General features: G+C 53.6%; 12 protein-coding genes and 1 non-coding gene across 13 annotated transcripts; 5 read left to right on the top strand and 8 right to left on the bottom strand.

The window, feature by feature from the left end:
• Nucleotides 1-1,379: 1,379 nt before the first annotated feature.
• Nucleotides 1,380-2,336, bottom strand: eng2 (putative GPI anchored endo-1,3(4)-beta-glucanase; the record flags this gene model as incomplete). Its single annotated transcript, XM_040941244.1, has 1 exon — nt 1,380-2,336. A coding segment is annotated over one exon (957 nt), but the record flags the coding sequence as incomplete, so codon positions are not given.
• A 3,203-nt stretch (nt 2,337-5,539) lies between these two features.
• On the bottom strand, nt 5,540-7,188 carry BO72DRAFT_102695 (bZIP transcription factor). The gene is made up of 2 exons (XM_040938885.1): nt 6,599-7,188; nt 5,540-6,539 (listed from the first exon to the last, which is right to left on the bottom strand). Exons 1-2 carry the CDS (start codon nt 7,034-7,036, stop codon nt 5,547-5,549), a joined length of 1,431 nt encoding a protein of 476 aa, XP_040801659.1. The 5' UTR covers nt 7,037-7,188; the 3' UTR covers nt 5,540-5,546.
• A 651-nt stretch (nt 7,189-7,839) lies between these two features.
• BO72DRAFT_447797 (O-phospho-L-serine:2-oxoglutarate transaminase) lies at nt 7,840-9,966 on the bottom strand. Its single transcript, XM_040944637.1, has 10 exons — nt 9,672-9,966; nt 9,477-9,595; nt 9,240-9,414; nt 9,018-9,186; nt 8,838-8,960; nt 8,764-8,789; nt 8,526-8,711; nt 8,285-8,477; nt 8,142-8,232; nt 7,840-8,086 (listed from the first exon to the last, which is right to left on the bottom strand). The coding sequence occupies exons 1-10, from the start codon at nt 9,776-9,778 to the stop codon at nt 8,004-8,006; spliced, it is 1,272 nt and encodes a 423-aa protein (XP_040801658.1). The 5' UTR covers nt 9,779-9,966; the 3' UTR covers nt 7,840-8,003.
• A 337-nt stretch (nt 9,967-10,303) lies between these two features.
• On the bottom strand, nt 10,304-10,393 carry BO72DRAFT_t128. The gene has a single exon. It is a non-coding gene; the product is annotated as a tRNA-Asp (tRNA).
• Nucleotides 10,394-10,794: 401 nt separating this feature from the next.
• BO72DRAFT_102560 (uncharacterized protein) lies at nt 10,795-12,333 on the top strand. Its single transcript, XM_040938883.1, has 4 exons — nt 10,795-11,077; nt 11,167-11,399; nt 11,462-11,823; nt 11,991-12,333. The coding sequence occupies exons 1-4, from the start codon at nt 10,973-10,975 to the stop codon at nt 12,233-12,235; spliced, it is 945 nt and encodes a 314-aa protein (XP_040801657.1). The 5' UTR covers nt 10,795-10,972; the 3' UTR covers nt 12,236-12,333.
• A 213-nt stretch (nt 12,334-12,546) lies between these two features.
• Nucleotides 12,547-12,924, bottom strand: BO72DRAFT_458550 (uncharacterized protein; the record flags this gene model as incomplete). The annotated part of the gene is made up of 2 exons (XM_040946379.1): nt 12,547-12,695; nt 12,756-12,924. The coding sequence occupies 2 exons, from the start codon at nt 12,922-12,924 to the stop codon at nt 12,547-12,549; spliced, it is 318 nt and encodes a 105-aa protein (XP_040801656.1).
• A 2,416-nt stretch (nt 12,925-15,340) lies between these two features.
• Nucleotides 15,341-16,235, top strand: BO72DRAFT_102590 (uncharacterized protein). The gene has a single exon (XM_040938884.1). The coding sequence runs from the start codon at nt 15,662-15,664 to the stop codon at nt 16,139-16,141; it is 480 nt and encodes a 159-aa protein (XP_040801655.1). The 5' UTR covers nt 15,341-15,661; the 3' UTR covers nt 16,142-16,235.
• Nucleotides 16,236-17,510: 1,275 nt separating this feature from the next.
• On the bottom strand, nt 17,511-19,106 carry BO72DRAFT_508971 (FAD-binding oxidoreductase; the record flags this gene model as incomplete). Its single annotated transcript, XM_040949308.1, has 4 exons — nt 17,511-17,538; nt 17,820-18,048; nt 18,113-18,730; nt 18,782-19,106. The coding sequence occupies 4 exons, from the start codon at nt 19,104-19,106 to the stop codon at nt 17,511-17,513; spliced, it is 1,200 nt and encodes a 399-aa protein (XP_040801654.1).
• Nucleotides 19,107-19,686: 580 nt separating this feature from the next.
• Nucleotides 19,687-20,502, top strand: BO72DRAFT_428425 (phosphoribulokinase/uridine kinase family protein; the record flags this gene model as incomplete). Its single annotated transcript, XM_040943024.1, has 2 exons — nt 19,687-19,732; nt 19,798-20,502. Exon 2 carries the CDS (start codon nt 19,798-19,800, stop codon nt 20,500-20,502), a length of 705 nt encoding a protein of 234 aa, XP_040801653.1. The 5' UTR covers nt 19,687-19,732.
• Nucleotides 20,503-20,598: 96 nt separating this feature from the next.
• On the bottom strand, nt 20,599-21,268 carry BO72DRAFT_495940 (GFA family protein; the record flags this gene model as incomplete). The annotated part of the gene is made up of 4 exons (XM_040948587.1): nt 20,599-20,630; nt 20,689-20,809; nt 20,884-21,045; nt 21,161-21,268. 4 exons carry the CDS (start codon nt 21,266-21,268, stop codon nt 20,599-20,601), a joined length of 423 nt encoding a protein of 140 aa, XP_040801652.1.
• Nucleotides 21,269-21,984: 716 nt separating this feature from the next.
• BO72DRAFT_508961 (translation initiation factor eIF-2B subunit family protein) lies at nt 21,985-23,853 on the top strand (the record flags this gene model as incomplete). Its single annotated transcript, XM_040949307.1, has 2 exons — nt 21,985-22,145; nt 22,198-23,853. The coding sequence occupies 2 exons, from the start codon at nt 21,985-21,987 to the stop codon at nt 23,735-23,737; spliced, it is 1,701 nt and encodes a 566-aa protein (XP_040801651.1). The 3' UTR covers nt 23,738-23,853.
• A 377-nt stretch (nt 23,854-24,230) lies between these two features.
• Nucleotides 24,231-25,646, bottom strand: BO72DRAFT_102272 (alpha/beta hydrolase). The gene is made up of 2 exons (XM_040938882.1): nt 24,799-25,646; nt 24,231-24,714 (listed from the first exon to the last, which is right to left on the bottom strand). Exons 1-2 carry the CDS (start codon nt 25,213-25,215, stop codon nt 24,304-24,306), a joined length of 828 nt encoding a protein of 275 aa, XP_040801650.1. The 5' UTR covers nt 25,216-25,646; the 3' UTR covers nt 24,231-24,303.
• Nucleotides 25,647-25,785: 139 nt separating this feature from the next.
• Nucleotides 25,786-27,251, top strand: BO72DRAFT_527483 (uncharacterized protein). Its single transcript, XM_040950102.1, has 3 exons — nt 25,786-25,992; nt 26,068-26,385; nt 26,525-27,251. The coding sequence occupies exons 1-3, from the start codon at nt 25,838-25,840 to the stop codon at nt 26,952-26,954; spliced, it is 903 nt and encodes a 300-aa protein (XP_040801649.1). The 5' UTR covers nt 25,786-25,837; the 3' UTR covers nt 26,955-27,251.
• The last annotated feature ends 134 nt before the right edge of the window (nt 27,252-27,385 follow it).

Raw genomic sequence — 27,385 nt, 5'->3', positions numbered from 1 at the left:
TCGGCGCTGGCACCGCTCACAGTAGAGCCATTGGCAGATGCAGCCGCAGATGCGGAGACACCAGAGCTGCCATTGGCTTCAGCACTGGCACCGCTTGGGGCAGAGGCCGAGCCGGAACCAGAAACAGAGCTGCTTGAGCTGCCGTTGGCTTCGGCACTTGCTCCAGAGGCAGTGGAATCAGCGGAGCTACCCGAGCTGCCGTTGGCCTCGGCACTTGCGCCAGCAGTAGAACCAGTGGAGCCGGAGCCAGTGGAGCCAGTAGAACCAGTAGAATCAGTGCTGGACTCGGTAGAGCTGCCAGAGGAGCCAGTAGAACCGGAGCTAGTAGACTCGGAGCCAGTCAGACCAGAAGACCCGGTAGACCCGGTAGAACCAGTGCTAGACTCGGAAGAGCTGCCAGTGGAGGAAGTGCCAGCGGAGGTGTTTCCAGAAGAGCTACCAGTTGAGCCGGTCGACCCAGTGGAGCCGTTGGAAGAGCTGCCAGTGTTGCCAGAGGAGCCAGTAGAAGTACCCTGGCTACCGTTGGACTCTGCACTAGCACCGCTGACAGTAGAAGAAGGAGACGAGCCGGTGCTAGACTGAGTAGACGAGCCACCAGTGGAAGGGGTGTTGTCGGAAGAACCAGTGCGCGACTCTTCAGATGCAGAAGCGCCGGTAGAGGAGCCGGTAGTGGATCCGGTCGAGCCGGTAGAGCTGGTAGAGCCAGTGGAGCCAGTAGAGCCAGTAGAGCCAGTAGAGCCAGTAGAGCCAGTAGAGCCAGTAGAGCCAGTAGAGCCAGTAGAGCCAGTAGAGCCAGTGGAGTCAGAATCAGAGCCAGCCCCAGAGCCGTTGGCCTGAGCGCTAGCACCGCTGACAGTGGTCGAGGAGGCAGCAGGAGAAGAACCGGCCCCGCTGGCGTTAGACCCAGAGGAAGCGCTTCCGCCGGTAAGACCAGCAGCACCAGTCCTCTCTGCAGAGCAGACAGTGGCAGTAGCAGTGACGGTCACATAGCGAGTGGATTTGGACACGGAGCTCGAGTTTTCACCGGCAACGGAGATAACACCGACAGTGGCGACCTGAGAAGTGGATTCGGAATCGGCAGAGGCGGACTCGGCGGCGGCAGCGGGAGCAACGGTGGTGGCGGCAGATGTGGCGGCAGCATTGGTAGCAGCACCGTTAGTAGCAAAAGAAGCGGTGGCAGCAGCATCGGTGGCAGCAGAACTGGCAGAAGCAGCGGTAGCAGCAGCGTTGGTAGCAGCATTAGCAACAGAAGTCGTGGCAACAGTAGCAGAGGCGACAGACTCGGTCTCGCTGGCGGTAGAGACAGACTGAGCAACAGAAGTGGCACTGCTGGCAGCGACAGAAGCAGAGACAGAGGCAGAGGCAGTCGAGTTACCAGTCTGAAAGATCTTGATGTAGTTGATCTCCCAGAAAGACTCCTCAAAAGCAGAAGGGTTCTCGGCAACATAGGCAACACAGCTCTTGGTAGCACTGGTCTTGTCGCTGATAGGGCAGCCGGACGAGAGGAAAACACCACCGGCCCAGTCACCGCAGAAGGTAGTGTCGAAGATGAACTTCTGAGACTTGAAGTGTTCGGCGAAGTTGCAAGAGCCCTGCAAGTGGCCCATGGGAGTGCCGAAGGCAGAGATATCGGGGGTGCCAGCAGTAATCGACGTGGGAATTGAGTCACGAGCAAAGTACCAGAACTTGATGTAGTCCTCCTGCCACTCCATAGCATACACACCACCACCTTGCTCGTTAAAAGGGGTGCCTGAAGAACCCTCTGAGCTCTGGACGACACAACCCGTGGTTCCAGCATCCTCACCACAGTGCGTGGCGGTCAGGGTGCCAGTCATATCACCTTGGGCGGAGACATCGCAGGTGCCGCTAGTGTGAAGGACAATCTCGCTGGCCGTGTTCAGGTTGACAGCCTCGATGATATCAATCTCACCATCGGCTGGCCAATTGGCACCGGTCGACCAGAAAGCAGGCCAGGTACCGCATACGCTCCCGGGCATGTGTGCAAGATCAATAATGAAAAGTCCGTGGTCATAGTACTTCTTGCTCTCGATGCGGACCGACTCACGACCGGGTCCGGTGGTGCTTAGCTTTGTTGTGTGGTCAACACCCATGTAGAAGGAGCCATTGTTATTGACCTTGACCAGTCCGGAACTCTCGGCATAGCTTTGGTTAGTGTAGGTGACAAAGCCGTTCGTGGGGTCCGCGCCGGTGTAGAAGTCGAAGTATTCAAGGAAACCTTCGCCTTGCCAGGTTTGAACGAGGTTGTAGCTGGAGGCAAGGGCAGGCGAGATAAGAGCGAGTGAGCTCAAGCTGAGAAGCGTGAATGAAGAAGGCATCGTCACTGGAGTGAGGTCAAGCGAGCGAGGGCGATGCAAATGTTAAAGAAACTAGGCCCTGAGGGATAGGTAGAAGATGAGATCGCGGAAGAGGCTTTCCCGCAACGATTGGCGTCGGTAAGGGTGGTAAGGAATGATAGACAACAGCCTTCAAGGCCGATGACGTGGATTGAGAACGAGAGATCGAGGCGCAGAAATCAATCTGCAGCGAAAGGAAACAAAAGAATGTATGGGAATTATGAACAATCGGAAAGGGAGAGAGAGCAAAGGAAGGGAATGTACATCGAACCAAGAGAAAAGGAAGTATGCGAAACCCGGCTCACGGCTGGGGGCAGGTCGGTCAATAATATAATAGGATAGTAAAATCCTAAATAGAACCATAACACACACCCTGCCTAGCCAGAGCTTCAATGTTGAGTGGCTGCGGACCAGCATGGTTGTCGCCGGCCATAGCGAAACGGCTAGTCATTGTCGGCTGGGCCCATTCACCGAGCGTCAACGGAACACGGCCATTGGAGAGGGGGAGAAAGGGTGGTTCGTGCCGCGTTACTACTACTAGGTAGCGGGCTTTCCAGGCACGGAACGAATCAGCACGCGGAGCTGCATGAGTTTAGTTTTCCTTTCATTCTTGGGCTCGGCATGTCGGGTGGATCGAACAACAGAGCAGAGACGTGGTGGTGGAAACCTGAAACGCGACGAGACTGCCCGAGGGGGAAGATGAAACAGGAGACTGTCTTGGGTGTGATTGCGCTGCTAGCTGGTCGAGTTCTGCATGCAACGGACAAGTAGATATGTAGAATGAACCAGGATTGTTGATCTATTGATTGTATTGCATCTTTGACCGATCGCAATTGAGCAGTGTTGTTGTTGCTGCGCTGCGGAGCGGGAGGGAGATAGACGATGGTGTGCTTGGGGGGCAACCATCAGCCCGTTCACATTCTCGACCGGTCCAGCAGCGTCGCGGGCAGAATTGCCGATCCGGGGCACCAGTCCGAGGCAGAAGCAGAAGGCATCGTGCGAGGACCAAATCTTAATGGCGGGCGGGGATTATCAGGTTGACCGTCGACGAGATAGATAGACTATGCTCGTATGCTCCATTCCCGCGTCGGGGTTGAGTCCGTCCAGAGTCCAGAGTTCTAGACACGGAGAGGGTGGAGCAACACGGACGACGCCGTTGTTTCTTTGAGACCAAGTGGAGGAGAGAAATAATAGAGACAAGAATAGCATCAAAGAGAACTGGAACCGTGTATGAGAATTACCTTTCCTTCAGCAATCATCTGCGCAATCATCTGCACTGAATGAATGGATAATCGATGAAGAAACGAAGGCGACTGGAGATGCCATTCCAGTAACTGAGGTTGTTGCGGAAGAAAGAATGTCAGAAACGCGTATCCGCGGCACGATTCAACTGGTGCCTGGCTGCCTGGCTGCCTGGCTGATGCCTTGAGAAAGCGTCAACTGTGGCTGGGGTGGGGGTGGGGGTGGGGGAAATTCTCCCGCGTTGCTGTGGCTCAACCGCGCCGACGCGTGGCTGACCGCCCCTCCCATCTCCCTCCAGGAGTCGATCACCTCATGTAGATTTCCTATGCTCATCTATCCCATGAAATTGGGCCTTAGTTCCAACTCCTAAGGTCATTCAATTTTTCTACTCCAGTCTCAACTCTTATCATCATTCCTTATCACTGACAAACCACTTTCCCTGAACCAAATCTCCGTTCCCAGCACGAACAAAAGTCTACTATTTTTGTCCCGAGCTTCCCCCTGAGCTACCCAGAAAGCAGGTGTTCTGCCCATGGGCTGAGAAAAGCCAAGCCAATCCGATGGAGACGGCCTTACGGTCCTGGACATGTGGTCCTGTGGTTCTATGGGTCCCTCGGCCCAAAGAGCCGTAACTTATCAGTAGTAGTAGTATTTCTAGCGACCACAGAGGTTTTCAGCCGACTGTGCTGGCGGGACAAAGACAGACCTGTGATGCATCTAGCTATGGGGACTGCTTCCCCCTCCACGCAGTACTGACAACGCCTGTCATATTCTCTTGGCTTTGCTCCCACATCTCACATGAGTGTCATGACACATGATAATCCTATCTTGACAGAGGCCTAAAATCTGACATGCAGGGTTGAAAATCTCCGTGCTCGCCAGTTTACTCCGGTAGTCTTCCAGATTGAACCCTGATCCGCGCTAGTCTCGGATTCTCGTATCCCCCTCGCTAGTCGCTACTGTTGACTTTGGTGGCTAACACAGGGGAACAGTCATGACTTGACTGCTCGATTTCAGGTACAGCTCAGCCAAGAGAACCCCTGGCTCGTGCTATGGGTAGAATTGGTCGACCTAGGGACTTTGCTCGCTCTAATTGTACACTTTGTGGGATCGGAATCGCTATTCAGGTCCCTGGCGACCTGCATGACTCGGTCAATGCCTGGTCTATCGATTCGGTCATGTCCGGACCAAGAATGGGGCATGTTGCGGGCTTTTGTACGGTTGGCCACAGTTTGAGAAAGCCTCCATAGAAGACCCTGTGATCCGCAGGGTGTGACTGGTTGTCAGAAACTTCGTAGACCATCGCTAAAATGGTGGAATCCGACCTATTACATCCACCATCGTAGAGTTGCCGCGAACATCATTCTAGGACGTTCGATGGAATTCAAGGTCGAACACAAGCGACGCATGGTGGCGGCGGTATGTCATTCGCATGTCGAGCTTAGAGCCACGCGACGATTCCTAATCACCGGAAGAAAGTTCCTTGGTGATGTCGGTCGCCGACTGTGGCTTTGTGACAAGTGCTCATTCTTCCCAGACACGTAGGATGCACTTGTTGTCGACGGTTCTTAACGACCACACGCTCCTCACAGTCCTAACATCGCATGAGTTATTGCAAGGCGGTCTTTACTAAGAAGTCGATCACCTTCGCAGGGAAGATCCGACCTCAGGCAGGCGTGCCGGGAGAAGGCCCTGTTACAGTAAATGAGCTGAGTTTCCCTCCCGTGTCACATCACATGCATGGAGAACGCGAAACCGGTCTGCTCTTCGAAACGAAGGCCACCGCCTGCCTCAACTTCCAAGTTAGTACACCTAGTCCATACCTCAGCCCCCAGTACACTCTCGGAGAGCCTTTTCCACATCGCGACGACGGAAGCCGGGTGTCCATCCAAGGCAAATGCCACACCCCGACAGAACTAGATCGCGTTAGCAGATAATTCAACACGATATTCAACTCTCGAAGCATATACTTTTGATTAACCGCTTCGCATTCACCGCCGGAGCAGGCTGATAGGAATCCTTCTCGACTTCCGGCGGAGCATGTGCAAACAGGCGAACGCCCTGTTCACGAAGGTAGCCCTCCAAGTCACCCATGTCGAACCAATCGCCCGCGAGAACTTTCTGTAGATGCGGTGGGAACTCTAGCAGAGGCTCCGGCAAGACCACCCATCGAACACCAGGCCGATGTAGGTAACTCGCCAATCCAGCCTTCGCGGCAGTCCACGGGTAATGGGTGCCTGCTCCACCCAGGCTGAAGAAAGGGATGTCCTTCCAGTCTTCGTAGCGTTTCTTTCCATCTTTCGTGTTAAGCGCAGCATAGAACAGGCCCGTTAGGGTCTTACGGTCCACGATGGTGAGAGGCAAGCAGAAGTGTCTCATTATGCGCTCCGTGCTGATGTTGTCGTCGCACAAGGCAAGACAGCCGTGGTAGATGCACGACATGTGCAATCGACTCATGAATACAGACAGCTCCATCTCCTGGATATCCGGCAGCACCAGCTGCTGGGGAGGAGGCCTGAGAGCCGGCCTGAATGGCGTCATCTGCTTTTCAGATTGGAAGATGGGTAGAACAGGAGGGTAGGTCTTCCCGAAGTCAATAGGCACCGAGAATTGAAACCCATTCCCCGGAGCAGAGAACTGGGCAGAACTAGTTCTCGAGGATGCTGACGAGGGCACCAGGGCTGTCGAGTCTGCTCCGTCCTTGTTGGCATCTTTCGCCAGATTAAGACACGTCTGCACGGTATGGCGCAGATGCTCGGCCAGGTGAGGGTTCGACTCTAAAGCCCCGGACTGAACGAGCTGGTCGCTGAGCGAAAGTACAGCCGAGCTCATCTGCTCGACCACGGACTCTAATTCTCCGATGCGACTCTTAAGGGAAGACATGTTCGCTTCCTTCCGCGAGCGATAGGCGCGCTGCGCAAGGCGGATCTGCCGCCGTCGCCTCTGAGCAATATTTAAGCAGCTGCATGTCGGGTCAGGCGATAATGATAACAAAGACATACCTCTTCAGGGTCTTCCGCCATGGATTCATCGAGTACTTTTCGAGGCCGACCTCGTTTAGCAGTCGTACTTGCCCCCGATGCAGGCTTCTCAACCTCGGTGTGTTGGCGCTTGGGATGCTCTGCTACAACATGATCTGCATGCGTCTGCTGGCTGTCGATTGTGCTTGAAGTACTATCGATCTCAAAGACATGGTCGGACATGATGCCACCGAATAAGATTGGCTGGGTAGAGTCCCCAGGTAACGATTCAGCAGACTCGGGCACCGGGTACGAACAAGCTGAGAGCAGCGAGGTGATCTGTGGTGACGCCATGGAATCCGACGCAGGGTGGGTAGAACCAAAGAACTGATCGTGAATAGTCTCCCAGGGCACTAAAGTGGCGTCGGTTTCCGTTGCGCTTTCTTCAAGTTGTGTTGCGGCATAATTCAGATGCGCCATAGCATCATAGGTGGGGGGGTATTTATGTCTTAGGTGACAGGATGCTACTCTGTCGAAAGATATAAAAGCCGCAGATGAGCTGTTATACAGACGGACACTTAAGTTTGTATGCTATCAGCCGGTTGCCACGCGCGAGGATTCATCAGCATCGTCAGCAAGAAGGATGCCACCCAACGGGGCGATTATCGGCGCGGTCAGATTGTCAACGGTTGGGTAATATAATCTGGGACGCCCCAAGGCCTGTGCTAATGCACGCATAACTCTTGGCTATGCAGAAAACGAAGTTGTCTTGTTGGGAGGCGGGATGGGGATTCGTGGGATTCCGCCTCGGCCCCAACTGTTCACTAATCATTTTTTTTTTTGCCTCAGGCGAGAACACGCTCGTATTTTCTGCCTGCTTTGTCACTCAGTCCAAGTTGTGCGCGAGAGCGAGCCCGAGAAGGCGGTGAGGAAAAGAACAGTTTCGCCCTTCCGTTTTGGCCAGCTGTTGGCCTCATAATCGCTGGGTTCTGCAGCGAGGTTGCGACCATTCTGCCATTCGGGCGGTCAGCACTCGAGGCTCTAGTTCTGCCACCGCCTATTTTGAACAGTCTCGCAGGCCGAGATTCGCCCGTTGTTCATCGGGAGTAACCCGCTTTTTAGATCCGAGCCATTCTGCCTGCCACCGCCTGTTTTGAACAGTTTCGCAGGGCCGAGTTTCGGCCCTGGCATGGTAAGGAGCAGATAAGAAGTGCTACTTCTAATGTTCTTTGGATTCTGGTCTTACGACATATAGTACGGGGTGGTCCGTTTCGTGAGAAATACGAGATTATATTAGTTGACTGTTGAGCCAGACCTGGTAAGAGCTCGGGAATATATTCTCAGTCTCTGTTTATAGCCTTTTAGCCTTTTAGCCTCCAAACGCCCAGTCATCAAAACATGATGGCTATTTATGTGCAGATATCACTTTTAATCTCTCAACGACCTCTTAGGCAGCGAACTCCTTCAAGTAGGCAACAAGCTTCTCAACGCCGGACTCGGGGATCGCGTTGTAGTTGGAGGCGCGGATACCTAGACGTCTCGTTAGACACCATCATGAGCGATGCCAACCAACAACTAAACTTACCTCCGACGCTTCTGTGGCCCTTGAGACCGGTAACGCCACGCTCAACAGCGCCCTTCAAGAAAGACTTCTCCGACTCGTCGACGTTGCCACCCTGCTCGGGTTAGTGCATTTCGCGTGCAGCTTCGTTTCTGCGGTAGACATACCTTGGTCACACGGAAGCAGACATTCATCCGCGAGCGGACGCTCTTGTCCGGGACAACGCGGTAGACCTCAGGGTATGCGTCGAGAGTCTGGTAGATAAGGTTCGCCTTCTTCTCGGCAACGGCCTGCTGTCCATCAACCTTGTTGGGGAACTCGGCAAGGAGCTTCTTCAACACCTGACCGGCGATGTAGACACTAGATGACATCAGCCACGCACAGTTGAAAGAGCTTCACGTTGCATACTCGAAAATGGGCAGAGTGTTGTAGAGACTGTTGTTCTTGGCGATGACGGAGTAGTCGAGGATGGTGGGCGCAATGGGCAGACCGAGCTTGCGCAGGATAGCGGGAGAGGCGGGAGGAGAGACCGGGGGCAGGAGGTCCTTCTTGATGATCACTCCAGTAACTCCAGGCGTACCGAGGTTCTTCTGACTTTTTGGGGGTTAGTACCATAATTGAGGGGATGGTATGGATCTGCCCTTACGCTCCGAAGAAGATGACGGAGTAGTTCTGTTCCGAGTTAGCGCATGCTAAAACGACATTTCAGGTCATCCTTACCTCGACCGGAATCCGTCTGGAGAGGATGTTCGACGAAAAGTCACCGATGACAATGGGGTCATTGTCGGTGCCCTTGGGCTCCAGCACCTTGGGGAAGCCAGGGAATTCGACACCATCGACAGTCTCCAAGGCACACATTTTAGCAGGGCTTCAATCACGGTCGGAGCACCGGGTGCCTACCTCATTGTCGCACATGTACACCATAGCAGCCTTAGGGCTCAACGACCAGGTGGATTCGTCCGCAATCTTGCCGAACTTCCCATCGTTGATCGTTCTCGAATCACTGACGACATTGACATACTCGGGTCCGAGGAGGCGGGCAGCTTCTTGGCTGGCCTTCAATGACCATCTGCGCAGGCCATTAGTCCAACAGCGCCGTAATTGATCGGTCGGGACACTCACGATCCAGTCACAAGGTAGTCCAACCGCAATTCCGATTCGACCTTCTTGAGAACCTCCTTCAGCGCGTCCTCCTCGCTGATCTCGGGGTGTTCCTTCACGATCTTCTGTCTTTGCTTCTCGACCCAAACGGATACGATATTATAGACGACTGCGCCGAATTGGCCGGAGCCACCACCTGCAATGGACGAGTCAGACGACCGAGCCGTAGCCGCAATGACGAAGGAGTGCCGCAAATACCTTGCATGAACAGGATCTCGTAGGAGGAAGGAATGTCGAGGAAGTTGGCGAGGTCAGCCTTGGCAGTGTTCAGGATATTCGAGGCCAGCTCGCTGCGGTGGCTGTGCTCTGCTACACCCCTATAGAATTGAGCTGTCAGAGAAAAAAATGGTTGCACGGATTGGCGATAAGATCGCCGGGATCGGAGCGCCTCACAAGCCAGTGTCTTGGTAGTTCAACAAAGCCTCAGCGGCGGTGGTGAGAACGTCGGTCGGGAGGGCGGCGGGGCCGGCACCCATGTAGGTGATGTCTTCTCTTCTCATGATGGCAGCGATTCTGTGGATTGGTGGTGTTGTTGGAGATGTCGGGGTTGGATCGTGGGGGGGGGATAAGATGAAATTTAATGACGTGCCCCTCGCCCGTGACTCACTAAGGCAGGTACTGGTCAGTCCCGGTCCGATGTTACATAATTGTGGTACGAGAACCCCACCACAGAAGGGAGCTGTTTACATTGTGTCTGTTGAACTAGACTCCGTTCTTTGGCCTTCAATTGCATAGTTCTGGAGTTCGATACCGAAGGGTGGGGCTATCAATGGCGTGATTGAGAGAGGGATTTCCAGTACTGGAGCGTAGTGCATAAAAAGCTTTAGACCGAAATACAAGTCAACATGAGCCAAGAAGGCTGTCCATGCTAGCTTGGATTGTGTACAGGATTTCAATTACTGGACATCAATTAAGTTCCAGACCAAAATCTACCGCACGTGGCAAGAGACGATAACAAAAATCATGATGATGATGAAGCGGGAGTGGTAAAAGCATGACGCAAAAAGAGTGACGCAAAAAGAGATCTCCCCGACTGGGAGTCGAACCCAGGTCTCCCGCGCTTGTTCCTGTTCAGGATTGACAAGCGGAAATCATGACCGTTAGACCATCGAGGAATTTATGTAACAAGTATGTAATCTTTGGTTTTAGGTTAGAGAATCAACACAGATGCAAAAAAAAAGAACCCAAATCACCCTGCACCCTGCAACATGTGTTTTGGCGCATGTCTGAAAATAGCAAATGATACCGATTTAAGAACGCAGTGACAACGAGACTTTATACCAAGTCAGGACTTGATTGTGGCTCATCAAACTGAAAAAGGACGCACTTATGCCCATTGAACTTACCGTTGCACGTGGCGGATGATCAGCTTGAGACCCCGCTGATTGCCCTTTCAGACATGTGATTCTAGTCCACGCTGATGGCCAACATCAATATAACACTTCGTACAAAGCATATCTGCTTCGACAACCTAGACTCTCGAATCACGGTACATACAGTACACCAGCGACCAGCAAGGTCAACACCAGAGCCACGACCGCGGACAGGGGCAAGTGGATCCCCGATCTCCAGCGGCCCGGGGCCACCGGATCCAAACCATTCATCATCGTCCTCCTCCACATACGCATATATCAACCTCAAACCTAACCTCCCCAATACACCCCAGAACATACACCCAGCCCCCACCAACCAAAATGACAGTCATAGCAGTAGCAGGCGGCACCGGCGGTGTAGGTAGAACCATCGTCGAGACCCTCCTCGAAGAAACCACCCACAAGATCATCATCCTAACCCGCAGCGTGCGTAATTTGTCCTCGGCCTCAAAATACATAATCCCCAGGCCCCCAGGCCCCCAGACCCCCAGTCCCCAAAGCTCATCCTCATGCAGACCCCCAAAGACCCCCCCACCTCACGAACCCAGCACCTCCAAATCAACTACGACGACATCCCCGCCCTCACGGACCTCCTCACCACCGAGGGAATCACAACCATCATCTCGGCCATTGGCATCACCACCGATGCCACCAGCCAAGCGCAACTGAACCTCATCGACGCCGCCGAGCAATCTCCCACCGTCACCCGCTTCCTCCCAAGCGAGTACTCTTTCATCCAGACGGCCGAGTAATTCCTATCCTCTTACCCCTTCCCCTCCCGCCCAACCCAATGCTGATAAACATCAAAAGCCTCCTCGAAATCGACCCCAGCATAAAACACTGGCTGGCAGCCGCCAACAAGCTGCAGCACGACGCGCCATCCCTAAACTTCACCCGGGTGATCCCCGGCTTCTTCATGGATTACTGGGGGATGCCGCACGTGCGCACGCACCTGCAGCCGGGGGTGTTTGGGATTGACGTCCAGAACGGTCGGGCGGCGATCCCCGGCGACGGGAACGACCGGTTGTGCATGACGTATACGTACGACATGGCGCGGTTTGTGGTCCGGTTGCTGGAGGAGGTGGATGCGGGCGAGTGGCCGGAGTTCAGTGTTGTGGTGGGGGATGTGGTTACTTATAATGAGTTGGTGGGGTTGGTGGAGGATATCAGAGGTTTGTTTTGCCCTTTCCTTTGTAGAAGTTCTGGAGAGAAAGGGGGGGGGGCGGGGGGGTTAAGGTCGGGGGCCAAAGGTGAAGCAAGAGGAAAAGGAACGGAAGACACCGTCAGAAAGCACGCGAACGAGACCAGGATCCATTCTAACCAGACTTTCCACATCCAGGTCGAAAATTCTCCGTTGTATACGACAGCCCCGAGAAGATCAACCAAGGGCAGGTCACCGTCCCTGCCGTCCCAGAGGGCTACACCGAGGCGGAAGCCCACGAGGTGACCGTGCTGGTCAGTCGGCTCACCATTGCGGGGGTCTTCGATCTGCCCGTGGAAGGGCGGCTGAATGCCCGATTCCCCGGGATCAAACCGGTCAAGGTGAAGGAGTTCCTGGTTGAGGCGTGGAAGGGGAAGAACTGACCCCTACTCCCGGGCTGTATCCTACATCCTACTATGTGGTCTTGCATATATTACCGTTGGATAGGTTAGACAAACGAAACAGATGTAGATTTTCTTGCTCTTTGCGGATCTTAGGTATATCATAAAAACACAGTCTGAAACGCTGCGTGGACTTTTCTTCCGAACCCCAAGCTAGAACAGAATTCAATGTAAAGTATGTCACGCACACCACGGGCAAAACACGTAAGACAACACCGAAGGAGCCCTCGATCAGTACCCGATCGATCGAATCGAACCAATCTCTACCCCACTCGCAAATCGAGATCCCATTCTTACACCCTACCTAGACACTCGCCCCACCAAGGACCGAGCCAGCCATCCATAGCCTCGTTGTAGTAAATCTCATCAACACCATCATCGTCCTCCCCATCCTCATCGTCCTCATCGTACGCATATTCGACGAACAAGTCTTCGAGGTTAACTGACACCGGCAATGAACGAAATGCACGTTTGGCAGGGCCAGGAAAAGGTCATCACGTACAGGTAGCAGTAATTCCTTGGGTAGCTGCTGCCGCCGCCGCCGCAGCAGCAGCAACGGCAGCAGAGGTAAGAGGGTCAGTGGCCTCCACCAGCTTGGCCAGGTCAGCCTCGGTGATTTCGTCGCCGGGCTCGCGGGTGTGCAGGGGAATGTTTTCGATCTGTCCGGACATTTTGTGCTGGTCTCAGAGGGGTTTGAGTTGCCACAGAGTGAGAGAGGTCAAGGGCAGGGCAGGTGGTATAGAAAAAGTTGAAGGCACTGGAAGTTAAAGGGAGGTCGGTCACTAGCCAGAGGAGAGATACGTCTCTGCTCTCGCGGGATTGTCCATTTATAAATGTCTTGTCCACTGTCGAGATGCCCGTCTAAGAACATAAGTCCTTGGCATCAACATGAAATGCTAAAACGCAATGAAGCAGGTTCATTTGGACGGTGGGAGGTCTAGACCACCAGCTCAAGCAACACTCTCACCTCAGGAAAGAGAAACTTGTGGCCTTGGTTGGAAGACCGACAAGCCCTTTTTCTCACAAATTGATTGATGGCGTATAATAGCCGGGGATGTTATATCGAGAGACACATTGGACAATTCGCCGCCACCACAAAGATTCAAAGCTCAGCCACCAGCCACAAGACCAAAGATGATGCAACCCGCTGTATCACATGCTCATCAACAGATGAAACCAGAAACAAGAATTCGCGTTAACGTGGCTCTGGTTTTCCTGATCTCTGGTGTGGTGAGGCTTCCACAAGTTTCCAATCTGGAGACCACGGGACCCCAAGGTAATGGGAACGGCGTGCTGGGTCCTAAGGGCCTCGTATCCTCCATGATGGATGCTGCCTCTTAAGTTGCAGAAAGGCTCGGCCCGCCTGTGGACATCGTGGTCAGTCAAACAGACAATTCTCTCAGAGTCGCAGCACACCCACCCCAGTGGAAGGCTATCATGGTGCTATCTGGAGTTGACAGCAGATAACCGATGGTATCCATCAAAGTGAAGGAGTCGTGAGCCTCAGCAGACTTGCGGCCCAGGCGCCTTCTCGCAGAGCGTTTGCGACCGTGTCCCTGGGTTGGCTCCTGGTCGGGTTCGCCCAGGGCAGGACTGACTTCTTCTTTCGGTTCGGAAGCGTGCATGACTGCGACGGACGGTCGACCGTTGGATGCGAAGGCTTCTTTCTTAATTGGCGATAAACTTATATTTGGCACGAGCAATGTGTACGCACAGTTAGGAAGGGGTCAGGGGACAGATCTTGCCATTCAGGATAGTGTTCGATCTGCGGACCCCCTCTCTAAGCTTCTCTGAGTTGTGGACTGTGCGGACAATTCGCAGTCATCGTGTGGGCGCATAGCATCTTTAAGTGTTCTTTTGGGCTGCTGGCTCCTCAGGGGACGATGCAGGCAAGGCCGAAACTCGGCAGAAGACACGCGAGCAGCCTGAGCCGCTTTTACCGGAACGATGCTGCGGGTAGTCTGCACGCTGCAGACGAGCTGACAAGTCATCCACCATGGAGACAACTCGACCGAAGGAAAAACTCAATCAGGCATAAGGGAGGGGGATTGAAGGAGGGGAAGAATGTCTGTAGCTGCAAGAGGCTGCCGCCATCCATGTTTGCTATTGGCTTTTAAGCTTTTGACAGAAGCTCCTTGCTTCTTGCGTCCACGGAATCACATCGGAAAATTCGAACCCGGCCTGCATTTCTGCCTGTCGAAACTAGGGATCTCTCGGGAGTACTTCTAGCACAAAAGACTGGACTTGGGAAATCTCTGAGTTGAAGAGTGGGAAGGTCTGAGGGATCAAGCATGCGAAAACCAGGATCGAGTGCCCTGCTCGATGGAAAGATGTCCCGGTCGCAGTGGAACAAAATCGATGCTCGGGTGTTGCCGAGATGGATTGCTCTAGTGGTAATCGATTGTTGATCGTGCGACTGGATGAGTCAACTGTGTTTCTGGGTCAAGGGTCAGATGATTCTGGTCGATCGCTTGGCAATGTGAGGTATCATACAGGTATACAGGTACGGGCGGAGTGGATGCGAGTGGTGTTGCAGATCGCTGTCAGACGTGGCCCACTTGTTAGTGGGTTAATGGTTGCCTCGACAGTTTTGGCGGATGTGGTATCAATGAATGCAATGAATGAAATGAATGAATCGTCCAGAAGAAGAAAGAAGAGAGGGACAAGTGCAGGTGGGGTAAAACACACCGATGCCTGAACACACTGCTGTTGCCAGTGCCCCCTTGTCCTCCTGCCCTAACCTCCACACACACCGACTTATATGTAGGAATGTACGGAGCACAGTGCGGAGTACTTACAATTTCTGGAAAATACCAAGAGGATGCTCAGTCTACAGTCAACCCCGGACGGATATCTCGGTCAATAATCGAGTCTATCATAATTACATGGTGCCACGCACCAAACCTCAAATCAAGGCACTGCCCGGAAGGAACAGGACCAGGAAATAGTAACCGGTTCCGCTCGTGTGTCACTTCGGTCACTTCGGCGGATTCCCAACAGACAAAGACCCCGTTTTATTTGTTCGTCCCCCGCCCGCTCGAGCCTGACGTCAGGTCGATCCCAAGGCTCACACTCCAATCATCGTTCCAAACCCATGGAATGGAGGGGGATTGAAAGAGCCCGTGCTCGTGAGTTGGAGTAAATCGGCCAGGGCGGAGCGGAGGGAATGTCCACCTCTCTAGCAATGACAACAACCCCTTGATTCATTACTTACTACTGGGTATCCGTAGTCCATAAAAATTCCCCGTATCCCATGCGATGGTCTGACAGTTGTCTGACTCTGACACTTGTCACCCTCGTGGTCCTGCCAACGGTGCCATAAATTACCCGACTTTCGCCAGCGAAACCTACCTACCTACCTACCTACAAGAATCGAATGATCACAGAACCCCCGAGCCAGCAGCCATCATGACCGACACCGCCATCACGCGTCTCCAGAACCACCTGAGGTGCGATCTCGCACGCAAGAATCGCATCGGACGAGCATGCGTTCTCAAGCGCTTCTCCCAGTGGCTGTGGTCGGTATGGATGATCGACAGCCCCCAGACTTCGGCGCGTCGCGTCGAATGCACCGATCGCACCGAACCCACGAACTATATATGTTCGACCACAAAAGCCCCCGTCTATACACTCCCTGCACCTGAACAGCCAGTCCAGGCCCCCCCGCAGCAAGACCAACCGTGCCAGCCCTGCAAGGCCTGCAAGGCCTGGGGCGTGCCGTGCGACCAAGTGCACCCCCGCTGTTCGCACTGTTTAGAGCAACAGATCCTTTGTTTCTATGTAGCCCCGACCCGGAAATCCACCAGAAAGTCCACCCGATCGACGAAACCGAGCCAAGTCGTGGATCCAACCCCGCGATTTGCACGAACCTTAATCAGAGACCGATGACTGCATGAGGCAGCCTAAGAAAGACGTCGGTTTCCCCGCACACAACAAGAAAACGTGAGACACGCGGGGGAACATCAACCCAATGATATGGCAGGTACTTGAAGCACCCTTCCATTTTGATTTGGCGGCCGATTATAACTCTCTAGTGCCATAACGCATCAGATGAAAGCCATCCGTGTTTAACTGGCTTAATTTGGCACATAAGGACAATAAGATATCTGTCCATTATGAAGACCGGTCCGTGCAGTCAGATACATCAACGAAAATAGCTTCATATGCTGTACAAAGTCATGTGAGATGAGCTTATCTGTCAGAACCCCCCAAGATATTGGTCTGTCCATGATCAATAAACATGATGTTTGAATTTTAATGAAGCTCATGAATGAAATATTATAAGGGGGGATATTCTTATGGCAGTCTTATCAAACCCAGTCAGGTCGATGCATAAGAGAAATAGCCACTCAGTAGCAGACGTAGAGTTCTCTCACAAAACGGAACAGAAGAAGAATGACAAGCAACAAGTAAGGAGTAAGCCTTGACCTTCAGCTCCTTGACTAAAACCAACAAGATAATGAGATGAACAAGAAAAGCGGTTATCATGAAAGACGAACCCACAGGATTTACTGTGGTAGTTAAACCGGGCTATACGATATTGTTCTAGCAAATAATCATGATAAGCAATATCGGTTGCTAAGATCTCTTCTTACTTCATTAAGCGTCACCAGTTTCTTGAGTTAGAATATGATATATATTCAAAATATATAACCTCTGATGGTTATACAGTCATATCCTTAATACTAGCTTACCTCAAGCCTACCCTACCACGTATGTAAACCGATTCATTAGCCCTATCTAGCTGCCAGGCGGGTTCTTTCTTCACTGCTAGAACCTTGCCCTTGCACCCATCCTTTTCTTAATGGCCGGATTTTATGCTTTACCATTGACCTGTTCAAGCGATCTCTATATTGAGCTAGTTGGGGGTTTGAGAGTGGTGACGAATGAGCTTCACCAGATACATACAAGCTACTGTGCCAGAGAAATGGATCTAAGCTAATGGGAATGGAATGTTTAGCTAATCGGTGCTTGCAGAAGAAGCTCATTACACCAAGACAATAAAAGTCGCAAGTACCTACACAAAAGGCTTAATGTGCATAAAGTGAGACCTTGCGGAGGTTCATATTATCTAGTTCCATTGCGGATCCCCAGGATATCTCGGGACCGTGCCGTTGCCGTGCTAAGTAGGGAGTCCGACTTAATTTATACCTCTACGCACTCAAAGTCTAGGAAACATTGGCTATGGGTACGAGTTAATGCTAGTACTTCCTCGCTTATGACGCAACGCCAGGATCCCGAGCTCTATTTGGTATGTTCACCGATCAAAGACCTTCCCGGGGTTCCTGCAGTAAAAGAAGTGTACAGGTCAGTTATCACTTCAATTTAGAAAAGTTAATCACAGCCAGAGGAGAAGACCATACAGAATCCAATGGGGGTCCAGAGTTCCTTTCAGGATTTTCTGTTTACCGGTCGTAACGTTAACAAAGCTCCTCGGTCTGGCCTTTATATCGAACCAGCACCGCATTCGTGCGTTGGGCTTTGGACTATGCCAGGGTACAACGTACCATAAATAAGATAGTTTTATCGCCAGGCTCCTGTTCAAGGGCTTCCTTTTTGCCAAAACCGACAGGTGCCGTCCATGTCTATGGCTCGACTGACCATATTTTTCACGGCTGTTTTGGCCTTCTTGCACTCCTCTGGACTTGTACCGTCGTATGTGATATTTTCGTGGAAACTGCCGTCGCCGACGTGGCCCTTCACGCATGCATTAAGACCCAAGGCGGCTGCTTCTTCTTTGCTCGCAACGATAATGTCGGCTAGACGGCTTAATGGGACAGCGACATCGGTGTTCCCTACATTGACGAGATCGAATTAGCGGTCTTCACATAAGGACGACGGATGTTCAACCCCACTGACACATTTCTTCGCCATCCTTCCGGAGGGCGAGCAGTGAATATAATGACTCTTTCCTGGCAGACCACAGAAGCTTCTGTTCATGCTCGGTGTGAGCAAACTCGAAGTCCTCAGAACCGTGGGATTCGGTGATTTCGCGAACTCTCTGAATCGTCTCGTCCAACATCAGTTTCGAGCCCGCAAATTTCAAAAACAGGGTGGGTTTTTCTTTCCAGACACGTGGTCGAGTGATCCCGCCCTCGTTAACAATGCGCATCTGGGTCTCATCCATAAGCTCGAGCGCCGCCACGGGAATACCTCTGGGGATGACCTTGGTGGCCGCTGAAACGGCATCATGAATTGTATTGAAGGGAACGACTGCAACAGAATAATTTTCGGGTATGACAGCCAGTTTCAGTGTCGCTTCGGTGATGATGCCCAGCGTACCCTCGGAGCCGACAAACAGTCCGGTGAGGTTATATCCGGCACTACACTTACGCGGCCGTTGGCGAGTCTTCACCACGGTGCCGTCGGCAAGTACAACGGTCAAATTGATAACCCAGTCACGCATGGTACCGTAGCAGACTGCATTCGTGCCCGAGCAATTGGTGCTGATCATGCCGCCAATCTTGGCACTGGGTGCTGTGAAGATCACTAGCATCAATAGACAGATATGAGTTTCACCGGAGCTACAACCTGGATCCATACGGAAGAAAAGGCCACTGCCCATCTGCTTCAGTTTGTCTACCCACTGAACGCTAGGTTGAACAACTACATCCATATCTGTCTCATGAATCTGAATGATTTGGTCCATGTAAACGAAATCCATGCTCACACCACCAAACGGTGCTGCCGTACGGCCCTCTAGACTACTACCGCCGCTATACGGGATAAGGGGTACTCGCCATTTATGGCAGATTCTGGCAATTGTGCTGACTTGTTCTGTGCTGTGTGGATAAGCAACAGCGACAGGCAGTGTATCAAGCTTGACGGAAGACCACTCAGAGAATCCGTGCATTTTGAGGTCCTCATCATCCGTCGAGTGGTTCCCTAACTTATTTTAATGAAAAGCCCTGTAGATTGTAGCTTCTAGGTCTCCTTCTAGGTCTCATATTTTTGGCTATGGGATAGTTCAAAATCACGAGCCAGATAGATACTTAAGGAACGATGTGTCCTGGATCCTTTCCCATAGCTTCTATGATATACAATGGAACCTTGTCTGACCCATTTGCATTAGCCCTCACTCTCATACTGAACGTTTGTGTCTGAGGAGGCAACTGTTTTTGAAATCCACTGTAAACACGTATGACTGGGCCATTAGGTAATGTTACAGGGCTCCCACATGTCTATTAATCATAACCATGCTTACACGATCTTGTTTCCCTTGATGCATAGTAACTTCACAGGAGCATACGTTCAACGAAAGAAGAAGTTCCTCAGAAAGCTGGAATGCCGAAGTCTAGCCATGTTGCCACGCACGAGGTCACTTTGGACATCGGAGCACTGTGAACCGATCCCCCTCCCAATGGTTTAACATGGCTATCGAGCAAATTACGTGCGATATTTCGATGGCTCTCGAGGAGGGCAGTCTGTGTCTTCTCTGCATACCCAGGGGTTGCTGGCGAACGGGTCTGTTGAACAGACGTATGGAAATCACCCCATCCGGACTCTAATACCCTCACCAAATTATAACTGACATTCTGGCCTAGATGGAAGCCGAATACGCTAAGATTGCGGACATCATCCGCCAGAAAGCCCGCTCTCACCACAAAAAAAGGCTCCTCGTAGCTATCGCTGGCATTCCGGGCTCGGGAAAAACAACCACTGCAGCGGCAGTCGCTCAGCTTCTGCGATCTACTTCTCCCGCTCTGGCCACGGCGCTTCTGTCCATGGACGGCTTCCATCTCTCGCGGGCTGTCCTAGACACGCTCCCCAACCGAGAAGAGGCTTATCTCCGTCGCGGTGCGCCCTGGACGTTCGATGCATCCCGTTTCGTTGCCGTTGTCCGACAGCTACGCCAGTGGGCAGACCTAGACCCTCAAGCTAACCTAAGTGTCGAACTGCAAACCATCTATGCGCCCTCATTTGACCACGAGGCGAAAGACCCCGTGGAGGACGGCGTTGTCATCACCCCAGACACGTCCGTCGTCATCATCGAAGGCAACTATTGCCTGCTGAACGAACAAATATGGCGCGAGGTCGCGCAGCTAGTTGATTATCGCATCTTTGTCGATACAGACCTACAAGAGGCCCGCCGGCGTGTCGCCAAGCGGCACGTTCAGGCCGGGATTGAGGCCACTCTCGACGCGGGGCTCCGTCGGGTGGACAGCAACGACTCCCTCAATGCTCTGATCATTCAGGACAAGCTGATTACTCCCGACTTGGTGGTGCGAAGTGTAATAGAAAATGCATAACATTTCGCAAATAATTCACATTTCTCACTGAAGGCTACAAAATACACGCACCTCCCCCCATCAAGAAACAATTATATCCTAGACCGTAACCCGACATTACTCCTTGATCTTCTGCTTGTGAAAAACATCTACTAAATTAGCCTCTCTCCCACATCACATCCCAGAAGGGGTTATACCCGAACTCACCAGGAATCTCCGGCATCCAATTCGCTCGACTCTCACAGAAGAACTCCCCCTTCGGCGGCAGAACCTCGGGGTCATCCAACGTCCCCACGCAGATATAACGGAAATCATTCTTCACCGCATCCTAGCCATTCCCCGGAAACATTAGCATGCGTAGCCCAGACAGATCCCAACAATTAGTGGACGCGAGGAACATACCCCATATTCGAGAATAAAGCTTCCACAATCCCCGCAGAACTCCCGATGGATCGTCGATCCCGAGCCATTGTCCCCGACGAATTCCTTCGGTTGGCCGGATTTGAGCGTGAGCGCGTCCTTGGGGACCTTGGCTGTTAGGCCGTAGTTGGTGCCGAATGCTTTCTGTGAAGAGCACCACGGCCCCATCGCCGTCGGTGTTAGCCCGTGGGTTTTTGGGAGAGGGTAGGGACCTTGGGGGATAGGGTTGGAGGTATAAGGAAAGTATAGGAGCTCTAACCTTGCAGCTGCTGCAATGGCAGAGAGATGTGCGGGCGTCGTCCGGGGAGGAGAGCGAGAGGTCATAGGTGATGTTGCGGCAGTAGCAGGAGCCGGGATAGGTGGGCATTCTGGCGGCTGAGCTGTGGAATTGCGAGGTTTGAAGGGAATGGAAATGTAGTCGTTGTCCTTGCCAGTGTCTTTTAGTGTTTAAAGTATAGGTGGTGGAGGGAAAGTGGCTGTGGTTGTTGTTCTTGATCATGAATATGAACTTGTTGTATACAGCGCGAGGCCGGGCTGCTTGCCGAATATTGACGTCATGTGCAGCAGCAGCAGCCGCTGTTGTTGTCCATCGCCGCCAGCCATTCTCCCTCCCACCACCACCTCCTCCTCTTCCTCCTGCTCTTGTCACTCCCCGCATCAGCCCCGTCGGACTGGAGCCTGTCGCTTTGTACTTGTACATACTGCTCAATGGCGTGGTCCTAGCTTTCTGTCCATACTCGGGAAGCTGCGTTTCTCGTCTTTCTTTATGCACAGTCGTTCGTTTGTTCTCGCCCCCTCTCCCGTGGCGTGATGTGACTATGACACGCCAAACGCCCGCGATCATCCGACTGTTCGCGTGGGGATTTATACCTCTGTTTCTTGCCTCTCGGCTCTCTGGCTCTACTCCACTTGATTCCGTCAACCCAACGGAGTGAACTTTGGCAGCAATTCGACGGGGGGTGTTTCCCGCGCCCGCACTCTCTCTTATCTACAGAGTCAGACCCAAACCCGCTTCCATAAGTGTACACCCAACATTTCTATACTACGTTCGACTATAATTTTATCCACGTTATCCTCAACACAATGACAACATCCCCACCACCGTCCCACCAACCTCCCGGCGACCAATCTCAATCTCAGCCTCTCGAAAAGCGCGCCGTCGTCTCATCCTTCATCTTCAATTTTAAGGATGGGAACCCGCTCGTAGCGCTGTTCAAACGCAGCGACAAAGTGAGAACATATCGGTTTGTCTCCTGATCGCCTTGGGTAGAAGTCCAACTCTAAGAGTCAAATCAGTGGCCACCTTGCCCCAATATCCGGCAGCATATCGTCCGACGACCGCGACCCGCTCGCAACCGCCTGGCGCGAACTCTCCGAAGAAACAGGTCTCACTTCCTCTAACCTCACGCATTGGCGCACCGGAAAGCCATTCACATTCAGTGATCCGTCAGCCGGACGCGAGTGGACTGTGCATCCGTTCGGCTTCCTATACAACGCAAACACGCCTAAAGAATCAACAGCAAATGAAGAAGAACCGTCCTTCAAGACCGACTGGGAGCATACAGGCTGGGAATGGCACCCGCCATCCGCGATCCTCAATGAAGAGCTCTCGCCCACCGTGCCTCGACTTAAGGACAGTTTCCGCCGCGTATGGTTCGAAGGCGATCTCCGCAGTGAACGCGCTGGCAATATCCTCGCCACGGGACTAGAGCGTCTCCGCAATGACCACGAAAGCGGCTCGCAGGAGCTCACGACCATCGCGCTGATGATCTTCCGCGACTTCCTCGTCCAGACCCAGAACGGGATGGACGCCCGATGGTGGGCCAACGTGCGCATGGCGGCGTGGCACATGATCAAGAACGGACGGGAGAGCATGGGCGCCGCGACGATGAACGCGCTCGTCGCCGTGCTCGCCGAACTCGACGATATCCTCCACCACGACGAAAACCACAACCACAGCCCTGGCCGTAAAATTAACCACTCCGACGAGCAAAAGTGGGAGCGCATGCTTGCAGTGCTGGACCACCACCTCGCCAGTCGCAAGAGCAGGGCAACGCAGGTCAAAGACGCCTTCACCCACTACATCCGGTACCACTTCCTACACCACGGCGAGCCGCGGGACAAGCTCACAATCCTGACGGTGTCGGCGAGCTCGACGATCCGCGACAGCATCCTGGACGCGTACGCTTCGCTGGACATCCACCTGTTGGAGCTGCGGGTGCTGGAATCCCGGCCCCTCTTCGAGGGCGCCAGCATCGCCTCGTCGCTGATCTCCAACTTCAAGTCGCGGTTTGCGGACACCCCCCACAAGAACCTGCGGGTCAAGGTGTACACGGACGCGTCGGCCGCCATCGCCGCCGCCGGGGTGGATCTGCTGCTGCTCGGGGCGGACCGCCTGTCCGCCACGCGGGGGGTCAGCAACAAGACCGGCTCGCTGCCCGCCGCTCTGTGCACGCGGCACGTCAGCCCGGACGCCCAGGTCGTCGTCCTCAGCGACCTCGAGAAGATCAACGGCGCCCCCAGCGTCATCGACGACGACAAGCACGAGGACAACTCCCCGCTCGAGGTCATGACCACCTGGCGCAGCGACGGCGTCAAGGGCGTCGGCGTGTTGGAGGAGGGCATGAAAGCCGCGGCTGGCCCCGGCAGCTCCAAAAAGCACGACCCGGGCAACTCCGCTGCCACCGTCGACGTGGAAAACATCTACTTCGAATGGGTGCCCCTGCACATGGTCGATGCCTTCGTCAGCGAAGAGGGCGTCATGGACGAGGGCCGCATCCGCGAGAAGTCCGAACAGCTCGGGAACAAGGTCGATAAGTTCTTCCTTGACTTATAGGGCGAGGGCTCGGCTCAATAAATAGAGATATCGACCCTGATTTGCTTTGGGAGAAGACGGTTTTTAGTTCTTCTATTCTGCCCATTTTCCCCCCCTTTTCCTTCCTTCTTTTCTTCTACCAGAGATGTGGGGTCATGCAACACGACTACACCATACCATCTAGGGCAATTCTGGCATTCCACCTTAGCGCATAGTGAGATTACATAGTGCAGTCATCCTGGTATCGATTCTAATGCAATACAACAATTCCACGCTATTAAGTCCATCCCCGCTCGAGTCATTTTCACCCCCTGCACAACTTCATACAAGCTACAACATTGTTTCCCCCAACAACAGCCGAGATATCCCGCTGGGATCTGATAGGGTCAATTCCAAAATTACAGCGGGACAATGCTGGAGCAAGAGACAAAGAAACCGGTAGCACTATCTACAGTAACCCAAAATGATTGGCCCCCTCGCCCCTGTCAATAGCCCTACCCTTGCACGGACTAATGGTACTATATGTATCTTACCAGGATATAAGTTATATCCCTCCACCCTGGTCGGAGACCACTATACTATCTAGCTCATAACTGACTAGCGCGGTTAGTCACACCAGGAGCGCCAGCGCCAGCACCAGCGCCAGCACCAGCACCAGTCTTCTCTAACCCCCCTTGCAACGCCAGCTCCAGCCCGTCGGCCACATGCTCCGGCACACTCAGAAACGCCGAGTGCGATGCGTCCACGTGATAGCGGCCGGGGTTGCCCAGGGTGTGGGCGAAGGCCTCCTGCGCGGCCAGGGGCAGCGCCTGGTCTTGGTCGCAGAAGAGGTAGAAGGCGGGGATCTCGCGCCAGGGTTCGTGGAGGGCTGGCTCGAGGAAGGAGGGCTTGGGGTGGCGGTGCAGGTTGGCGATGGCGCGGCGCTGGGCGGCGGGGGTCAGGTCATGGTAGAAGATCCTCTCGGGCTGGGTGGTGTAGACGTATCCGTCGTCGGGGGTCTGCATTGTTGGTGGACGAGTGTTAACCGACGGCTGTTGTTTATGCAACAGAACGTTTGCGATAAATGGAAGGGGGCCACTTGCTGTGAAACTCATCCAAGGCTCCCACTTCCCTCCCAGCATCTCGAAGAGGGACTTGCCCTCGGGCGCGACGAAGGCCGCCATCCATACCACCTGGATCACGCCCCCGGGTTGACCTGCGCGGGCCCGAGGCGCGTAGCCGAGACCCTCGACGGCGCCCGCGGCGACGATCCCGCCATAGGAATGGGCGACCACCACGATCGGACGTCCCTGGTCGGCTAGACCCCGGAGAACCCTCCTGGTGTGGGCGATGTCGGCATGGAGACCGATTGATGGATCGGCCGCGCCGACGGACTGGTTCGCAACGGCCTCGGACTCGTACCCTCGCTGCCGTAATACAGCGCGGATGATGTCGAAGGTATCTGGGGTGTGCCATGCACCGGGCACGAAGACGAAGATGGGCTTTGTTTGGGCAGTCATTGTGATTGTGGATATTCGGATGCTTTTATCACTTTTGGATCATTCTTTGATTCTCTGGCCCTTTCTGCGGGCCTGGACAGTGTACTTATAGCGAGGAGTGAAGACTGACTATGGGGACATCGGGTCTCGGCCAAAGGGGAGGGAGGGGGAAAGCGGAGATTGTATGGCGTTCATTTAAAATGTTTAGATTGTTGTCCAAAGATAGGCCGCAGTTTCCCCCCCGGACGGTAGGCTAACGGCCGCTGTCAGACCCACAGGCGGGCCTGTCGCCGAGACACGATGTACAATCGGCAGTCGCACCATCTTGGAGGTCCCGTACTAGGACTATAGTGGTCCATCTAAACTGACTGGGGTCTAGCGAAGGACTGGTCGCGGAACGGAGGTTGTCCGCCGCCCACCATGACACCCTGTGTTGTTGGTGGCCACTAGGCAAACAGAAGTACTGGCTGACAGTGACTTGGGAATGCACTGTACTCCCCTGCCAGGAGCACCTAAGAGCACAAAGGAACTTTCGAGACTATGGGCCCCTATTTTCTTATTCTGGACATTTCCCGCTTCTTTAAAGCATCAGCCATGATTGAATTGAGCTTGTTCGAGCCGTTGGGCAAGTCTGTGGACAGCAATGGCATCGACGATGGATGTCAACGAGAACCGCCAGCATGAAAACCGAGTGCTTTGCATTTTCATGACCGCCCTAGGCTTGCTCTTCGTGATCTTGCGACTTCTAGCGCGGTGGAAGAAGGGCTTATCGGTTGGACCGGACGATTATACCATACTGTTGTCAATGGTGAATTCGAACTCGAATGCTTCGAACTTATTACTTCACCACTAACTTGGCTCTGGCTCGCCGAGTGTAGGTATTATGTACGCGCGGATCTTTCCAACGCGGAACTTCCGCATCGCTTCTCTCGTCCTCGGCAGCATCGCAGTCTGCTGGGTCATGGCAATCATCTGTGTGAGCGTGTTTCAGTGCGCTCCCATCGCGAAGGCCTGGGACCAGCAGCTCCCAGGCAGCTGCATCAACCTGAAGGGATCGTTCATCGGCAACGCAGTCCCGAACATTGTGACTGATGTGGCGATCCTCTCATTACCAGTGCGTGTAGTCTGGGGTCTGCACGCCTCCCTTACGCATCGACTGTCGGTGATCGCCGTATTCCTGCTGGGCAGTTTGTGGGTTTCTCCCTTCCATCTGCCTCCGCCTTACCTCCCTCTATCTACTCCGCGCCGAACGCTGTCAAGTTCGCGCCGTCTTAGCGCCTCAGGGTATCGAGTTAGTAGCTGTCCAAGAACTGACACATGCACACCACAGCGTCGTGTTCACCAGCGCCTACCGCTTGTCCTCGCTCTTCCAGTTCGAACCAGCCGACACCCCCTGGACACTTGCCACGGCCAACACATGGTGTCTCATCGAGTGCGCAAGTGGGATCATCTCCGCCTGTCTCCCGACCCTGCGGCCGCTGTTTGTGGCGCTCTCATCCAAATTCGCCAGCAGCGTGGGAGGAGGCTCGCGCGGACGATCGGTCGAGAATGGCATCAAGGACTCCGAGCTCCAGAGCTTAGATGCCCTCAACCCCACATTGCGGCCGCCTGGCGAGCACCTATCCAGACAGCTTGTGTTGATGGATGTAAGCCAGCGGGATAACGCTTACGGGGATGAGGTGCCGCTGAATACAATCCGAGTACAGCGCGAGATCACTTGGCAGGAGACGAGGGACATCCATCCGCGAGAACGTAAATGATGAGATTGTGTGTCTATGAGCAAAATGCGTTCACCATGGGACTCGGGTTGTATCAACGAGTAGTATGTATCTTGGCTAGATGAGATGACAGTGAGGAGGGGTGAGCGCCAGGCAGGCGAACAGGAGCGCTTTCTCGCTTAGGAGGAACCATGGGGCATTTCTAGTCCATCTTTGTAATGTTCCGCCTTTCGTTTGTGAAGGAATCCATACAGTGGGACCACTCAAACGAGACAAACTGATCTTTGAAAGTATTTCAAGACAGTGGCATCGAAGCATCCGGACAAATGTGCAGATATAGTTAGTTGGTGTGTGGTGGTAGCTCTTCCAGTCGGCCCGAGCCGCGAGTGAGCCCATCGAATGCGGCATTTCTGCCATCTCTTCCCGCTTTGCAGCTGTCCGTCTTATCGGCTTCTGGGAAATCCAGAAAGGAC

The sequence above is a fragment of the Aspergillus fijiensis genome (assembly GCF_003184825.1).
Source record: "Aspergillus fijiensis CBS 313.89 unplaced genomic scaffold BO72scaffold_21, whole genome shotgun sequence".
NCBI classification, from domain to species: domain Eukaryota; kingdom Fungi; phylum Ascomycota; class Eurotiomycetes; order Eurotiales; family Aspergillaceae; genus Aspergillus; species Aspergillus fijiensis.
This window is presented reverse-complemented; position numbering and strand designations above follow the sequence as displayed.

Bases quoted from the DNA above. Each gene is read 5' to 3' on its own strand.
- BO72DRAFT_102695 (XM_040938885.1), bottom strand. From the start codon at position 7,036: ATGGCGCATCTGAATTATGCCGCAACACAACTTGAAGAAAGCGCAACG. The intron at 6,540-6,598 runs GTATGTCTTTGT...AATATTGCTCAG, and splicing joins TGGCGGAAGACCCTGAAGAG to AGGCGACGGCGGCAGATCCG.
- BO72DRAFT_447797 (XM_040944637.1), bottom strand. From the start codon at position 9,778: ATGAGAAGAGAAGACATCACCTACATGGGTGCCGGCCCCGCCGCCCTC. The intron at 9,596-9,671 runs GTGAGGCGCTCC...TCAATTCTATAG, and splicing joins AACTACCAAGACACTGGCTT to GGGTGTAGCAGAGCACAGCC. The intron at 9,187-9,239 runs GTGAGTGTCCCG...TGGCCTGCGCAG, and splicing joins GACTACCTTGTGACTGGATC to ATGGTCATTGAAGGCCAGCC.
- BO72DRAFT_102560 (XM_040938883.1), top strand. From the start codon at position 10,973: ATGACAGTCATAGCAGTAGCAGGCGGCACCGGCGGTGTAGGTAGAACC. The intron at 11,078-11,166 runs GTGCGTAATTTG...ATCCTCATGCAG, and splicing joins TCATCATCCTAACCCGCAGC to ACCCCCAAAGACCCCCCCAC. The intron at 11,824-11,990 runs GTTTGTTTTGCC...TTCCACATCCAG, and splicing joins GTTGGTGGAGGATATCAGAG to GTCGAAAATTCTCCGTTGTA.
- BO72DRAFT_102590 (XM_040938884.1), top strand. From the start codon at position 15,662: ATGACCGACACCGCCATCACGCGTCTCCAGAACCACCTGAGGTGCGAT.
- BO72DRAFT_102272 (XM_040938882.1), bottom strand. From the start codon at position 25,215: ATGACTGCCCAAACAAAGCCCATCTTCGTCTTCGTGCCCGGTGCATGG. The intron at 24,715-24,798 runs GCAAGTGGCCCC...CCAACAATGCAG, and splicing joins AGCCTTGGATGAGTTTCACA to ACCCCCGACGACGGATACGT.
- BO72DRAFT_527483 (XM_040950102.1), top strand. From the start codon at position 25,838: ATGGCATCGACGATGGATGTCAACGAGAACCGCCAGCATGAAAACCGA. The intron at 25,993-26,067 runs GTTGTCAATGGT...TGGCTCGCCGAG, and splicing joins CCGGACGATTATACCATACT to TGTAGGTATTATGTACGCGC. The intron at 26,386-26,524 runs GTGGGTTTCTCC...TGCACACCACAG, and splicing joins GTATTCCTGCTGGGCAGTTT to CGTCGTGTTCACCAGCGCCT.